The sequence below is a fragment of the Paralichthys olivaceus genome, chromosome 18 (assembly GCF_024713975.1).
Source record: "Paralichthys olivaceus isolate ysfri-2021 chromosome 18, ASM2471397v2, whole genome shotgun sequence".
Taxonomy (NCBI): Eukaryota; Metazoa; Chordata; class Actinopteri; order Pleuronectiformes; family Paralichthyidae; genus Paralichthys; species Paralichthys olivaceus.
Genome location: NC_091110.1, coordinates 10,173,707 through 10,191,074, shown reverse-complemented (window position 1 = coordinate 10,191,074; position 17,368 = coordinate 10,173,707). Strand labels below are relative to the sequence as shown.

Genomic DNA, 17,368 nt, shown 5'->3' with positions numbered 1-17,368 from the left:
AGAGGGCAAACACCTGGTAAATAAAACTTCATTCAGGCTGTCCTCGAATTTACGAGGACAGACTGCACCATTACCAAATGGCATACTATTGATCCTGACATAGTGAGGGTTGCAAATGATACATTTCCTGTGAAATTTGGGCAAGAAAAATCTCATTGCCTGACTGAATTTGTGTCTTTGGAAAGGTTAAGCTCTGTCAGCCTCATTTATCAACGTATTAGTTGTTGAAAAGCAGAGAAGCTGATTTTGAGGGATTTGCCTCCTGAAATCAGACACAACCTTCAGCACAGTAACACATAATTGACTCTATTCATTTTTTATTTTTTTTATTTATCATATAATGAACCAATTAGGTCAAAGAATGTACTCAACATGTTTTGCATTATATTCAGTATTTAGGTTGGTTATCTAAATGGATATTTCGATAGTACTAGCTTTACCTCGAGCTATCCCATGTTTGTGTCACGTTTTCTAAATAGATTGATAACTATGTAGAACAATGACATTACTTCTGATGATAATGCCGTTAATGATTTATTGTGGCAGCTCAACACCAAACCTATTCACGTCAGAGATGTATACAGTGGAACTAGACAAGCATTTTCTAACACACCAATCGTTTTATGTCACAAGACATCGCTCAGTTGTAGTTATGAGGGATCAGCATCATATCAAATCCATACATTAAAATGTTTCTTCTTTCTATCCACTTTAATTTTAGGTTGTTTGTGGTTTTTATTAACAATAGCAGACTAAATCAATGAAGCAACAAGGATTACCCCAGTAGCTTCATTTGTTTAAGGTGCAGGACAGTTTGATAGACTTTCACTGAAGTTTGATACATGAACAACAGGGACCGCAGTCCACTGCATACAGGGTTAAGTCATGGGGAACTTTTGTCTGTATTAAACCAAACCACAATCTTTCCTCTAACCAAAGCCGAGTCCTTAAATTAACCACAGTTGCTCACAATCTATAACAAAAGCAGTGCTGTTGTCTAAATCTGTCTAAAGCAGAGACAGGACCATGAATGCAAACCCTGGTGTCTGCTTAGAGAGTTAAACGCTTTGTACACCCGTCATCCTTCCCAAACACTCCCTGGCATTAACAAATGTAGTACATCATTCATTAAAAAAGTACTTTGTCTCGGCACACATTGAAATGCAACACAGAGGGGTCCTGGCTGAGTATCTGCATGTTCCTGTTCCCTGGAAAGCAGTAATAACAGTATTTCTTTGGGAAAGGTCCCTGTAATCTGAGTCCTAAGAACCTATAGCCTTGTTCCTGTGCTGCCACAGTATTATGCAGCAGCCTGACAGGATGAAAAAAATAAGAAATCCAGGCCTTTCATGGTAATAAGGAGGCAAAGCACAGCAATAAATCAAACAGACAGAGATACAATTGAAATCCTGTATGAATTTCAGCCACCGAAACCATTCAAAATATTATAGAATGAATCTTAATCCTACGCTCCGGTGCACAGGGAAGCACTAAGGCAGAAAGAGGCGGGATGTTATTTTGGTTGGCCCGAGCTTCTTTGCCTCTGCTTGTTTTATTTATTTTCACCTCAGTTCTGGCATGGGCCGAGATTTCTCAACGCAGAGGTGTAAATAGTGCAGGAAATCAGAGGGGCTATTTTGAAATTCTCTTATCGTGTTTAAAGAAAAAAAGAAGATAAACATCAGCACAGGGGCCATGTAAAAATATCCAAGTGAGAGTTCCAGGCTAATAGGTTTCGATCAAATTAGATGTTTGTTAACAGTGGATTGAGTTGGACTCACTAAGGGCCCCACATTTCTGTCAAGTTAATGATACTGTACACACTAACAGAAGTAGTTGCTTTTCTTAAGAAAGTATAGAAAGATTCATTGTCCTTATATATCCTTTATATATATATTTAGTCTTAAACATGATAGTCTTACACTTAGAGAAGCTATTGACTTAGACTCTGACTTAGACTGTAGCCTGACAACCGGTGCAAAAATCAACATCTTCTCAGGTTTTGATGTCACGTCTGACGCATGCAGGATCCATCTGTGTAAAATACTGACATCAGTGTGGAAACGAGCATATTGTTGTCAGAGCAGAGGATGTGAGGGAGGGAAAGATGAGCAGACGGAGAGAGAATCAGAATAATTATGTCAAAATGATGGTGATGTACACGGTCAACGTGCAGGTATAGAAACACAGCCTTTAACAAAGACCTTATAGGCAAGTCTCGCCACTTTGCAGACGTCTTGGTAACACCCCCAGGTTTTTATTTTAAGACCAGACTCGTATTGAGATGATTGGGGAGAGAGCCGCAATTATACTTTCACTGGTCACCTACGTGCAGCAGCCTTGTTATTATGGCTCACTCCAGAGTGCTGTGACATGATGTTTAAGTCTGGCTCTTAAATACAGTCACTGCATCGCACATGTTTTTTTTTTTTTGGTTTCTGTATCCTCCGCTTTCATGATTGTCAAGGTCCATCTGCACCTGCTGCCTCCATCAGTCGAATCTGCCGTGAACCTCAACTGTGTGCTTGTGTCAGCGCGACAACACGATCCGTTTGATATGTTTCCCAGTTCGACAGACGGTTGGCTGCATCTGGGGGGGAAGGGTGCCATACAACACATGTGCGACATGTGCCATGCAACCCCCATCTCTGGTTTTATGATCTAGTCTATTCAGGATTCTTTACAAGGTACAGCTCGTGCCTTAAGACATGTTCTAGCATCCAGATGTGGAAAGAAACAGAGTACATTCAGTAGATTTTCGAGGTATCTGTACTTGAGTTTTTCTTTTATGACTTTTACTCTTACTACCTAAATAAAGCCTCCGCTGTCTTTGTTTTACTTGCACTATTTCAAATGAAAATGCCATTTTGCACATATTTTCCATATAATTAAATAAATAAATAACAATTATGATACATATATATATTACTTTTTACTTTTATACTTTTGAGTGCATTTTGTACTTTTGTGTCTGTACTTCTACCTGAAAAAGAATGCGTGTACTTTTACCACCTCTGGCTAAATCTTACAGTGTGAGGCCTCAGTTTGGGAAGATCTTTGAGGATTTCAGATTTTGGATGTGCTAGAAAAACTAAATTTTACAGTTTCTCTTTTGAAAAGTTGTATTCTTCCATTCAGTAAAGCAAGATGCACTAAGTAAGTATGTACAGAGGTAGAGAGGGGGGAAAAGAATGAAATGATTCTGAGAATCTTTCCAATAACTTGCGCTGCTTTTGGAATAAATTGTTTTCAGAGAGTCTTTTGGCTGGGTCATCATTTTATTTAATTTTGGGCTTGCGGGAAATGGACTGACCCTGTAATAAATTGTCTGCAGACTCAAGTGAAGGCAGAGGGGAAATAAACAGCATAAATCTAATTTACTTACTACCATAATGACACAGTGAATTCAATAAAGTTTGCTTGTCGGTAAAACGACACAAACTTTTAACCAAGTTATTCTTGTGGCGGACCCTCACATTAAGACAGTGAAACTTCAAAACTTCATCCTGAAATAGTCAGGAACTTTATGTACCACGATACCTAAAGAGATTCCATGTTCACTCAAGCATTCTAGTCATTAACCATTCATTTGAGCATATCGTTAAATGGAACATGTTTGCCTAAATGGAATATGATTGCTGGTGTAAAAACTTTGTTTGCGCACGAGGCATGGAAATGAAAATGGTTGTAATCAAACACAATCTCTTAATGTACTTTAATCTGGAGAAATTTATGGGACACGGTGCCGGAAGCGAATGCACGGGTGAGTGACACGAGCATGGGTTTGAATCTAATCAACTGTGTAATGTGAGAAGTTCTTCTGATGAACTACTCCGACTGTGTGGGCAAGGAGTGAATGGCAATTATGATGAGCCTATATGACAATGAGATGACGGACCCCGACTTGCATTCAAGTGAAAACAGAGAGTTGTGTGGAAACTCAAAATATCTAGAAAGTAATTTCTGACGAAGGGGGGGAGAGCATATGGATGAATGATCACCTCGGAAAATATTGTTTACGTTGCATTCACAAGAGCCAGTGGAGTTCAAAAGATTATTCCATCTATTCTAATGTGCTTCTGTCTCACATGGAAAATTCCCCCTCTATTCTGTATATTGTTTACAGTTGATGAAACACTTCATCACCGTCGGTGTCCTTTAATGAAATCACAAACAATGTTTTTCCCGCTCTATGTATAACGTGAAAACGACCAAGGTCAAAGCATTCAGGCAGTGAAAAGAAAGCGCTCCTATTGTCAGTGCCTTAGATGCAGCTTATTGCATATCATCCATTTGCTGATGAACTCAATTTGCCCTACAATAACTGTCAGTCATACCCCAAATAAAACAGCATTATGTTGATGATTTCTATGTTTTGTATTTGCTGTGAGTATAATGATAAAAAAAAAACAGCCCCTTTCAATCCAATAAGCCCATTCGTGTTTTTATCTACCGAGGGGGGAAAAGCTTCTTACAAATTGCTTCACTGTCTTTAAAACCATGATATTTAAATAGCTTCTTCACTATCAAGATTCTTATATTGTATGTGGCCATGCGATGATATCCGAAATGCAGTTTGTTTAATATTGCTGTTTGGAAGGTAGATACCTGAAATTTGTTTTGTCAACTTGTTGAGAGCCGCAGTGTAATCTGTGAAGAGACGCTTGATTTCAGCACCTTGGACAGAGACAGTTTTCTCACTAAAAGAAACCTTTGTGTTCGGGGAACATTCTTTACAAACTGAATTGAAAAACACATCTCGAAAAAAAAAATTCAGTTTGAGATTCGCTGTTCACCTGATGTCCCCTTATCAAGACAAACATGTGAGGCATTTCCTCAGGTTGGACCACAGCTTTCTTCTCTGGTAAATGACGGATCTTTGATTTGCTTGTTTGAGCTTTTCTATTCGTTCTAAGGTATGGACGGAGATATTTTGTAAAATGAAGGTTGTGTGGTGGGGGGAAATATTCAGGTAAATATCAGAAGTGTAGACAAGGCATCAAACACATGCAGAGGACAAAAGAGAACGCGAAATAGGATGTGACAAAAACTGAAAAATGTTTTGTCCGAACCAGATGGGCTCAGGGATCCATATTCCAACGTGTAATAATCCGTCATGTTTTATTTTCTTGTAATCACAATAATTATTTAAGAAAACCATCTAATATGGTAACAACGGACAAAAGATTGTTTTATCAGCTGATGAGTTCCATTGTCTTGCTAGTTTTAACACACGTTTTTTTTCAGATAATGTGAAGCTCAGGGCGAGTGATTCAAGAAAGAAAAGTTGTATAAGCTACAGTCTCTTTGCTTTCTCATAGAGACCCACTGGCTTTGGTTAATATGAACTTTTTCACAATATCTCCTTGTGTTTTGAAATCAATCTTTAGCTCCTAGATATCACGTCAGAGGTGTTATAAAGGACACAAGCATGCACAAGTCTGCGATAATCTATAACACCATTGCTGCTTCGCTGCTCCAAGTCTGAAAATGAGAAACATGTCATTACTTGTTAACCCCCCGTATCAGGCCTTTGCTGTGTGAGCCCCTAGAGATCAGAACAACCTTCCTGAGGATATCAGGCCGGCCAACTCTGTGCCCTCTTTCTGAAACTCCCTTTATACATACTGTGCACTTTTCACTAAAAGAGAAATGATGTAATAAATCTTTGTTTTCAACATGATTTACTGTGGCTTTGGCTTATTATCTGTCAAGGACCAGCAAAACAACAGTTCTCACGCTTCAGCCTCCCTACAAATCGACGTCTTTAAATAGATTTTCCACGGGGTCAGTTTGACCCAAAGATCCTTAAATGACAAACATCCAGCTGATGTAAGTTTTCCGTTATGTTAAGGCTCCATTATTCACTGCAAAGAGCGTCTGAGAGAAGTTATGGTCTGCTCTGCCTTTCATGAATGTAAATGGAAGTTACAACGGATCAAACTAAATATATTGCACTGACTACAACATGAAATTTGACATAGAGTTGCACTGTCTTTGTAAATTATTTTAGTCTATGGACATTAATGACGAGAAGAAGCTGAAGCTGACGTTTCATTGAGGAATACAAGGTTACCAAACCTTATTTGTTGATGTGATATTGTTTAAAATAATAAATACAAATGTCACTTTAGAACCATATGTATCTATACCTAGCTACAACATATCTGGGGGACAATTTTACCCAAGAACAGCAACAATAATAGGATTTTAAAAAACTGAACATTGCATAGAGGTCAACTCTACAAATTCAATTTTACATTTTGCTTTTAATAAATTGCCAATTGCAGATATTGAAATTACCATTTATTAGTTACTTAATTACTGAGCTATGTAACAAATAAATACACACATCAAACTGTGGTGTCTCCACTGGATCACAGCACAAACTGGTGAGCTGCCAACATACTGAGCTAGAAAGCACATAACAACTCAACTGAAATTAATGTTGGACACGTAACCTTTGTGAGTTCCCACAGCAGAACAAACCATGTTTTGCACCACGTTTCTAGCACAGTTGAGATGACATGTCCGACATTTTCAGTGTTTCGCTGGAAGTGAACAGACGCAGACGTACTGAAGGAGGCCTGGAATAAACCCTTTCTTGGTAGTCACGTGGGTCATACATAACACAGAAGCCGCACAATGACTGAGGCAAAGAGGAATATGAGAGGAAAGACGTCTCTGCCGAGGTGTTGAGAGAGAGAGATGTTTTAAACCGGCTCCAGCTGGAACATGTCCCGAGCTCATGTATTTTTAAACCATATGTTGTCATTTGTATGTATCTTGTTTGGTTAAGTGAGTAATTCAGGGTGTAGTTATTTGTGGGTATTGGTAATTATTGGAAAAATCATCCATTTGAAAAACCTAAATCTTGACCTTTCATTACTATTACTCCTGTCAGGGCTTTATGTTTTCATCTGCATTTGTTTGTTTGTTTAATTAACAGGATTACGCTAATACTACTCAACCTGCCTCAAGGAAAAACCCATTAAATTCTGGCACAGATTCAGATCAAGAGGCCAATCCAGGTTTTTTTTTTCCCATACTTTCTTTATCATTTGGAGGACAGGTTGTTTTGCAACATTTTAATTGGCATCTTTAGGGGACTGATATTTATGAATGTGTGCCATTTGGTACAGATCCAAATAAAAATATTTATCTGTAAATTTAAATGTGGTTTCACAAGGTGACTGATCATTTTTGTTATTAGTCAGCTTATACTTTTACCTATTTTGAGACCTAAAAACTGTTGCACTTTCCCTCCCTGTTTTTAAGCATTAACCCTTTTAAGTGCCGGTCTAAAGAGATCTATTTTACCCTGCTCTGTCATTAGTGTTGTGATTAGGTCAAACACTACTAACAGATTTATTTTGTTGAGTTTGGGGACTTCAGCTCCGACAAACTTTAACCTGAAACAAGGTCCAATCAGCTGACATGAAAAGACTGACTTACTTTAAAAGATAAAACTAAATAAAGCAGAAGCAGAAGATGCAGAGAGCATTGGTCGAGTCGTCGAGCTTTACTTTTGTGAATTAAACAGAGAAAGTGTTGCCACAGCGAGTATATTCAGAAAACCAAGGGCTGGAATCTGTTTGAAAACGGAAACATGCGACACGGCTGCTTCAGAGCTTGTTGTGACGCTGTGTTGTCAGTCTCAGAGGAGAGTGGCACAGGCGTCCCACGCAGTGAATTAGTCAGTACTTAACCCTGACAGTTTCTTCTAGCCTCCTGTTTCTCCTCTAATTACCATCCATTCCTTGCCAGTAATTAAGTCATCCCACTGGGAGGGGGGGCTTTTTACCACTAGGTTGGAAAGGGAAGTGACACAAAGACCCTCCCCAGATCTGCCCCTGTTGATCTTCCCAAACTTAAATGCAAATCAACGCCGGTATCAGCAGTGCTCCAGTTAATGTATTTAAAGTGGAGCCCCAGGATATTATTCTAAGTGTGTGTGTGTGTGTGTGTGTGTGTGTGTGTGTGTGTGTGTGTGTGTGTGTATTTATGTGTCTGCTTGTTCCTGTAAAAGAAATAAAAATGTTATATATAAAATAAATATATATTTATATATATATTATTAGATTTATATTTATAGAAATTGTATTTCTATGTTCAGTTATGTAGTCTTAAGTTTTATTTAAAAAAATGTATGACAGACAATATGTCTATGATATTCTCATGTGCCGTACAGCAAATGCCCCTTTGCAATAATACAAACACAATAATTTCCTCTTCACAAGAAAAACATAGATGCTCTTATCAGTTGGTGCCCAACAGAGATGATGTCATTTCAGCTCCTCTGATTGGCTGAAGCTCAGAATCCAAGTGTTGGAAATGTTTATTGCTTCAGTCAGCAAACAGGAATTTACATCTGCTGCCAAACTGCGAGGTGACGGCCAAGATCCTATTTTGGTGAAACCATGTTCATGAGCCGTCTGATTTTCTGGATCGCATTGTAACAGCATAATTTAGAAAATGTGCAAAATATATAGATTTTATAGCAAATGTCTGCTGCAATTATCTTTTTTCTGACTGTGCCCAAAGGGCTGTTGGGAAAAATAGCATCCTGAATTACAAGCCAACAGCTAAAATGCATCATGTACTTAAGGAAGGAACTAATTGTAGTTAACTCACCTATTGCTATTACTTCAACAACTCGACAACTTGTGGCTTCAACATAAAAATGAATAGGCCCCCTCTAAAGCCAGTGTTGTTTGTGGTCTCTGAGCTACTGTAGTAAACACAACATCGCAACATGGCAGACTTGCTCCTAGATATGGGCTCATTTAAAGGAAATTAAAACACAATGGTTCTTAGTTTGTTGTAGTTATTCACTGATGAAAATTATGAATTATTATATTCCAGTTCTGAATCCAACACACTGGTCCTTTAAGTAGACCTTTACATTTATTTCAAAAGCCAACAGGAGCTGACAGGAAATGAGTGTTGACTTGCAACACCCCCAGACACCCCCAGCACATTTAAATAGTGAATTTTGCGGTCAGCATCTTGATCCATTTTTTTTTTTTAATTTGAGTTCTGCTCAAGTGTAGCAGCAGCCTGATTCCTGTTTCCATGTTCATCCTTCAGAGACCGCATGTGTCACTGCTGAGAAATAAATAAAGAAATGAATAATATATAAATAAAATAACGTTGTGTCAGCCACTGAGCATTGGTAGATAAGTAGAAGGAGGGATTTAAAAAAGTTAAATAGCATGCAATTTTCTAATCCTTGTCTAAGTCCTGCATGTAAGTGAAAACGTTTTAACTGGCGATAAACATGTGATTTTCTCAGTACATTTGCGATAAGATGCAGAGGAGACCTTAAGAATAAGTAGTTATGTGTTTGTGAGAGAGTGGCGCACTCGGGTATGAGCTGTTTGTGACTCATCCGAGCCGCTACAATACCTCAGTGTGGCGTCTCCCTCTCACCTTGACGATGACCGCACCGCCCGCCTACCTGTCTGCTCCCCCCACCCCTCGTTTGGACGCTTTACTCACTGGACCTTGCCTCTATAGCTTTAGCATTTTGTACAGGTTTTCTTCATCACACACTTTTAGCACCTTCCTGTCTCACCACCTAACGTCTCCTCAGACCCCACTGATGTCCCTGTCCTCTTTCTTCAGTCTGTTTCATCCCCCACTCCTCCCTCCCTTCCTTCGGCTACAGCCTGCTGAATTAAACATAGCCGCAGCCTCTCCCAGCAAATCTGCCGACTACATCAAATCCGCCTTCCCTCGCCCTATCCAATTACAGATGGCTCATCCGAACTAATTCAAGACCTGAGTCGGACAAATGTTACACCTTGTTACTGTTTAAAACAAATGGGGCCCAGATCGCCACCGACACACACGTCCACACAAGGAAAACTCAAATGTGTTGTCGTCACCGCTCGTTGAAAGACTTTACAATATCTCCTCGCTGCAACAGATGGCACTGCGCTCACAACAAATTAAAAGAAGAAAAAAAAAATTGAAATAAAGAGCGACCCGAGTCGCAGGGCGATCTGTTTGATGAACGGTTTAAATTAGAGACGGAAATAAAAGACGTTTGCAGATGCAAATTAGAGCTGCAGATTATTCATTCAAGGTTTAATGCTGATCAAGTGGTTGTTAGGGATAATTAATTCATGATGGAAATGTTCAGTTAGAGTTGTGCATAATGTTTTGGAATAAAATATAACCATGTCATGCCTGTCCAAGTTTACATGACGTGCAGGGTTGATGAAGCAGTGGTGTTAGGTGAGGGACTAAGGTCCATTTTGAATATCCATATGTCAAAGTATGACAGTTATCATAGAGTCAATGGAAATACATGTTTTTATGGCTTTTCTGTCCGTCCCACTCTTATGAAAGGAAGAAACACCACGTGGAAATGTCTTCACATTTGGTCCAAACAGATTTGCTTGGACTAAAGGATGAACAGATTAGAATATGATAAAGATCAAGGTCACTGGCCTCTTTTTGCACTATGAACTTAATATGTCTGGGACGCCTGTAGCAAATTCGGCACAAATGTTCACTTGCACGAACGTGGATGAACTGATTAGAATTTGGGATCAAAGGTCCTTGCAACCCATTTATCAACCACAACTCAAGAATTTATACACCTTCTATAACGAAAAAACATTTAATACCCTTTATTTAAATTGTTTCAGCATCTTCACTACATAATGTTTATATGCTCATCAGTAAACATTGTGTAAAACTACATTCTCCAAGAATTTACTGTGACAGTTGTAAAGTACATCGTGTCATTGTCAATCAGTGCCCGGTTCTGCAGGAGCTTTCTGTGACCACCACCAGAGGCTGTTGACTTTTTACCTTGTTAGCCATTAGCTTCACAAAAACATGTTTATTTTATACAGTTGAGAAATCAGTGGACACAACATTAGTCATAAGAAAAGCAGATTCAACTGCTGCATCAGTCAGATGTTATTAAAGCTAATAGTATTAACACAAAAGATAATCTGTGTCAGATGAGGACAGAAAGACAATTAATGTGATGTCGGTAGCATACTGTATGTACAGTGTATATGTACTAGGTTTTAATGAGCCTGTAATTTAGTGCCATGATAACAGACATTATACCATCGGCTTTCCAATTATCTGAGACAGTGCCGTAAAAGGTACATTGGCTCAGTTTCCTTTTTTAATGAGACTGGCTTTTCCACTATGTTATCATACTTATGGAGCACACAATGTTTCAGATTCTGGATGATTAATTCACTGTTAGCATGTATTCAACCAAGTCCAAAGACATGTCCGCTTTTTGGCACCATGTTGATTTTCATTTGATTCAGAATTTATTTTTCACAGGTCATTAGAGGACTTTGTTCAATTTCTTAGATAGATATTTGATGTTTTGTTTTGCCCTGGCCCAGTGACAAGAGTGACTCTATCAACCCTCTCTATTCAATGTGCGATCAATCAGAGCTATGCATTTTCATAACAGTTTTTTCCATTTTTTATTATTATTCTAAATAACAGCCCCCAACTCGCTTCTTTGATTACAGTGCAATGCTGATTTGAGCCCTTTAAAATGCATTAATGGTGACTGGATTTGCATTTATATTGGATTTCCACAAGAACCTGAGATAGCGCTCCGTGAACAAAGACCAAACAGAGAACACGCATCATCTGATACACATTCAACCTCCATAATAGAGTACAAGCGACACAACGAAAGATGCTTGTGTGACCAAAACAGGCCATCGGATTTCAACAGCGACTCAAGCACACATCGATGCATGTTATTGAGCCGTAGCTCTGACACAAGAGCAGCGGTAAGAGTGGCTTTCTTTTCACTGAGGAATACCAGGAAATGTACACTCATGTATACAATTTTAGAAAAGAAAAGGGAACTCAGTTGGAAGATTGCAATCTGCAGCAGCATAGAACAATTACTTGCACAAAAGGCACTTCTGTCATTTCTTTAAGAGACAAATGACAGGAGGGAGAGGGTAATTGGTGCCTTGTGGTGCGTCTTTATCCTTCAAGCGACAGTGAACTTTCAGAGTGCCAGGTAGGAGACTGGCACCTTCTGAATCCGTGTTTATCCTTCACATTAGGCACAATGCCCGTGTTATTAAAGATGGGGGCAGATTTGTTTGTTCCTGATCAGGTTGGCATTGTCCACGCTGCATGCCTCCGGGGGTAATCGCTCTCGGTAAAAAGAAGCAGAGTGGAATGGATGCTTTGTCTCTCCCCCAAATCTGATTCAACCACTTTCCACCACTAAATCGTCAAGGCAGAGAAAGTCCCCGGGGAAATTTACAAAGCGATTCAGTCCTCATTGCTGGTTAGAGGGGAGCGCGAGCCGGGCAATCATGTACCGGTGAGGACTCGGGGTATGTATGATTTCATTCCAACCAAACACTACACCAGCTGATGGCACTTATTTTTTCTCACCCTCTGGTTAAAGATGAACTAATTGCTGAAATTAACTCGTAGTCCATGTGGATGAAAATCCTTTGGAAACACTTGGACCTCTGCAGTAACGTTTCACACCCTTGCTTTGAATACTGTACTTGATTATTCACTCATATCTTCCAAGCATCTTGCATTCAGTCAACTCAGTACTCTAGAAATGTATTATGTGTTATAGCATGGGATACAGGATCTATTCAAAGTGATGTTCTGAGTGATTCGCAGAAGTACAAGGAATCTATCAAACCTTTCTTGTCGGACAGGTCTGCAGATGTCTGACAGAAGTGAACGTGGATTGTTGATTGCCGTCATTTAATTTTTAATGAGAACTACGTCCATGTTTCCATACCTAATGCAAGATTTACTTGTCATGTAATGAGGAAAGGGATATTTGATGGGTGGAATTGGAGCCACTAATGGTTCTGTTAAGAGGGAGAAACAACAGGAGCCACCTGGGCCCGGCGACGCTCCCAGCAGCGCCCGACATCCAAGCACACGCACTTGATTTTAATAAATCACTGCAGCATCACAGGCAACACTCCACGGCTGTACAGTGTCTGTGAAAAGCCGCTTTAAAAGTTTTGCCTCGGAGATTCGTGTCTCTGTGCAACATCGCGCTCTGTCAAGTTACACATTATGCAAATGCATTGTTTACTGTTCATGTGACAATATCAAGGCATGAAAGCCAGTGGGGACTGGGGGGCTGTGGCAAGTTACCAAGAGAGACGGGGGGGAGGAAGAGAACAAACTCGGTGAGAGAACTGCCAAAAGAATGTGGCGAATGACTCCTTCTCAGTCTTTGTTCAGTTGTGGGTGAGCAGACTGCGGAGGGATGCAAAGGAATCAAAGCACTTCAGTGTAAGAAAGAGGGCGTCTAGCCTTTATATTTCTTTACATGTGACTCCGTATGTGAAATATGAGGAGATGTGCGATAAGAGGGAAAAATGTCAGTTGGAAAATAAAAAACCTAATATAGTTATTGAATGTCAAACAGTATTAGTTGGTCACAAGGAAGGAAGAAAACATGGAAGTTGAGTATTGACAGAATTTCCCAGATTGGGACGCATAAAGAACATCCCATACGTTCATCCATACCCCATAATCAATGATTCAATCTGTAATAGCCATAATATAAGACTTAGGTTCGCATGAAATATTGAAAACCTCTTGTTGTCATATATTTTGATGTGTCTGAAATTCGAAAGCAGGGTTTAATTAAATTAAATGACTCCCTAATAACAATAGATTGCAGATTCAACATGGCTTTATACATTTTAGGCTTGAAATAACTTTGGTGTGAAGTTGTATCTTTTAATGTGTCATATTCAATGTGCCAAAACACGCCATATGTACTTTGTCAATACGAAGATCAAATGTGTTTTCTGCAGCCACTAAATATTATTTAGTATCACATATCAGAATATATTAATGCAGAACCTCCAGGAAGGGTGCACCATCACAGTAGATGGTGGTAATGCACCCTGACCTTGGCTGCAACCAAACAAAGAAGAATATTACATCTGTGAAAACATATGTTGAATTTATTGGTATTTGGTTCATATATAATCTAAAAGGTAAATCGTGATCTTGGTGATGTCATTAATGGATTTATAGGAGAAAAGCTGTGTTATCATCTGGGGCACTATATTGCACTTTGAAGGTCATGCAGCATCCCAGACTGGGAGAATCTAATGAAAAACGCAATCAGACTGAATTATGTGAAGTGCAGAATCCAGCATTTTTGGGTCTTGACCCGTACAACAGAATAAAGGTCAGGATATCTCTGTCTCTGCTGTACCATTTTTCCTCTTTTGAAATCTGTCCCCCTTTTATCCAAGTCCCCCCCACCCCCCTTTATTTGAGCAGATTTGTAGAAATTAATAAAAGTGAGGCAGCACTTCTCACTCAGGCACACTGCACCTGACAATGCTATATTTCTATAGAGGCGTTCTCTGCAACGTACATGTTACTGACTGGCAGTTTAATATGAATGTGCATCCGTGCAATAACATCCTGCAGTTTTATTACTTATTCTTACTCTTCCCACTATTTTTTTATTGCACGTCATTCAGTTTGAGGGAATCATAGACTGTATATAAAGAAGGATGACATGATGGCTCCACATAAAGTGAAGCCATCGCCTCCCGAGCGCCCACTGGTGGCTGTCAGGAAAGGTCATAAATTCTCCCTCCTCCATGTTAGTAGAACAAACTAAATAATCAAAATCCAGTAATTGTTCTGGCAGATGATGTTTGTCATTTTAGGTGGTTCTAAAAATGAGGGGAACCGTCATAATTGACAGCGGAGACTGACTCGTGATAAGTTGAATGAATGTTATCAGGGGGACCATGGCAGCGCTAATGATGTCATCGGTGCAGGGTGGCTGCATTCAAGTCAAATATATTTTGGTGTCATTTCTGGATAGTGGGATAAATTAGAGACGTGTCATCCATCTTTATATACAGTCTAAAGACTTGGAACGTGAGTAAAGGAGTGCAGGGAGCAGAAAGTACTTTGCAGCGCTGAGAGTGGCTGTAGATGTATATTAAAAATGCATACTTAATATATTCAAAATGTACACAGTGTTGCTTTTTGCAGCTAAAATGTGAAAATAGAAAAGCTGTTAAAAAGACAGTCTCTTAAAAAGCCTGTGTGGCATCAGTACACAGGCTGAAAGTGAACTCACCTATAAATTTTATATCTGGTCGTAAATCCTTGGCGGAATCTTTCCACAAAGGACAGATAACTTCGAGAGTGGTGGAAAGGTCCGCGGTCAGAGATGAGCCAGTCATATTGCTTGGTGACATGTTGCTCAGTGGCCAATGGGTCCTGGCGGGAAGACTGAACTGTTATATGGTCCCATATAAACAGGAAGCAGATGACCTCAATAAACCTCCAGTTCATGCTTTTTTTTAAGCCGCTCTCTGTTCATTCTCGCTCCATTATTTGGAGACCTGATGGGAGAGAAGAGAAGAAGGAGGGAGGGAGGGAGACACAGAAAAGAGAGCTGTTACATGACAAAGTCTATTTTAGCAGAACAAGAAAATGCCACAGTGTTAGGTTAATTGTGTTGTACTGAACAAATAAGATACTGCCCTTGTCACTGTCACTTTGCTGTGACATGATTTGTATTATTTTCTGCACTTTCTCAGATTTCGCCTCCCCTGAGTTTTTTTTTTTTTTTTTTTTTAAGAACACCACACAGATTGTACTCCTCCATACAAGACTGTTACCCTTTTGCAGATGAGCATGAAGTACATCCAGAGCCGTGTGGCTGTCTCCTTCTTCTTTTTTTTTTTTTTAAATATAATTGGTGTCATGATAAATTCTGACAAGGTTAGAAGGCTGCTTCATGATATGTTATGACACCCAGCCATTAATGTGGGAGAACACCACCTCCCCTAACCCAGTGGTGTCAATTACTGCTGCAGGAAACTTTCAACTATTGACTCGCCTCTTCATGAAAAACATTGTGGAACAAAATGTTGCCATTTTTTCATCAAACACAAAATGAAACTTCACTTAGCATTACACAATGGCTCTATAATACAAAGCATGACCCAGTGTATAATAAAAGACATAATTATTTCTTTTTTCAACTACACATAGATCATCAATCTGTAGAAACCTCTTCTAAAAACAGATCTTAACAAGCCCAGATTCATGGCCTTTGAAAATAAATAAAATAAAAGGGACAAATGATGCATGGATTGGGCAATTTAAATTTTACTCAGGCATAAAATACAATAACTAATGATAGATATTCTAACATATTATAATAGTACTACTATCATTTACTACTTATTTCCAGATATTGTGCAGCAAGAAGTCTACTGCACTGAAAGGACACCACATTATGGTTAATAATTGAAAAAAAAAGAGATAGATTTTCAACTTTCACCCATTGAATCAGAACTTCATGAATTGTTAAAGAATAAAGTGCGACAAAATGTTTCCTTTTTTGTCATCAGACGCAAAATGAGACTTCACTTTGGTTCCACTTAAGCTACCGGAGATGGATAACACAACTGTAATGTCGCCCTTAGCATTACACAATGGCACAATAATACAAAGCGTGACCTAGTGTATAATGAAAGAGAGAATGCATCTAAAAAACTGCACTCAGATCAGCAACGGTGCAAGATCTGTAGAAACACATCTACTAAAAAAAGATCTTAAGAGCCCAAATTATAAAAAATGCCGTGCATAGATTGGGCATTTTAAAGGTAACTCTAGGCTGCAAATACAATGACTGATATTCTAACATACTGTAAGAGCATTACAAGATTTCCTATATATTTGCAGCTATTTTGCAATAAAAAGTCCATTACACTGAAAGAAAACAGAATATTTAACATCACATCATGGTTAAAGAGATTTCAAACAGATCATTAAAATGACTGTGCATATTATTATGAACTTGGCAGTGAAATTATGTCTGTGTTACTGATAAGGAAATGATTTTCATCTGTAATTGCATTTAAGAACTTTGGCCCCTGGCCGCGGAGCACACATAACCGCACACTATCAAGTGCTGGTGTATGCAAAAAAAAAAATTTCTTCACCCTTTTCACGGTTTATTAGACAATAACACATCATAAAAGAGCAGAGAGAATTTAATGGGCTTAATCTTTTCCTGTTAAATAGATGATGAACTCCTCGATTGCAAAAAGTTAAAAGTGATCACAAAGGCATTCTTAAAGGGTGATTTATTTTCTTATCTTTTTTCATGGTTAAAATTATTGTGTCAGTTTCTTATGACACCTTAAATTCATTCAGTATTTTAATATTAAAACGCTGCTTCAACTATTTGGAAAAATCTGGGATGACTTGAATGTTTCTACTTGTGTAACTAACTATAATTTTCCGGCCATATGTAAAGTATAATCAGTTAAGACTGATTGTAATGACTTTTCTTCCATCAACTAAGAATACTGCA

The 17,368-nt window shown here is 38.8% G+C and overlaps 1 protein-coding gene across 2 annotated transcripts in view; it reads right to left on the bottom strand.

The window, feature by feature from the left end:
• The window catches only part of brinp1 (bone morphogenetic protein/retinoic acid inducible neural-specific 1), a 103,503-nt gene that overhangs the window by 62,943 nt on the left and 23,192 nt on the right, over nucleotides 1-17,368 (bottom strand). For both annotated transcript variants that reach the window (XM_020082579.2, XM_069513849.1), the window contains exon 2: nucleotides 15,116-15,383. In XM_020082579.2, the coding sequence (XP_019938138.1) occupies nucleotides 15,116-15,333 (218 nt within the window). In that variant the 5' untranslated portion in view covers nucleotides 15,334-15,383. The remainder of the gene's footprint in view (nucleotides 1-15,115; nucleotides 15,384-17,368) is intronic.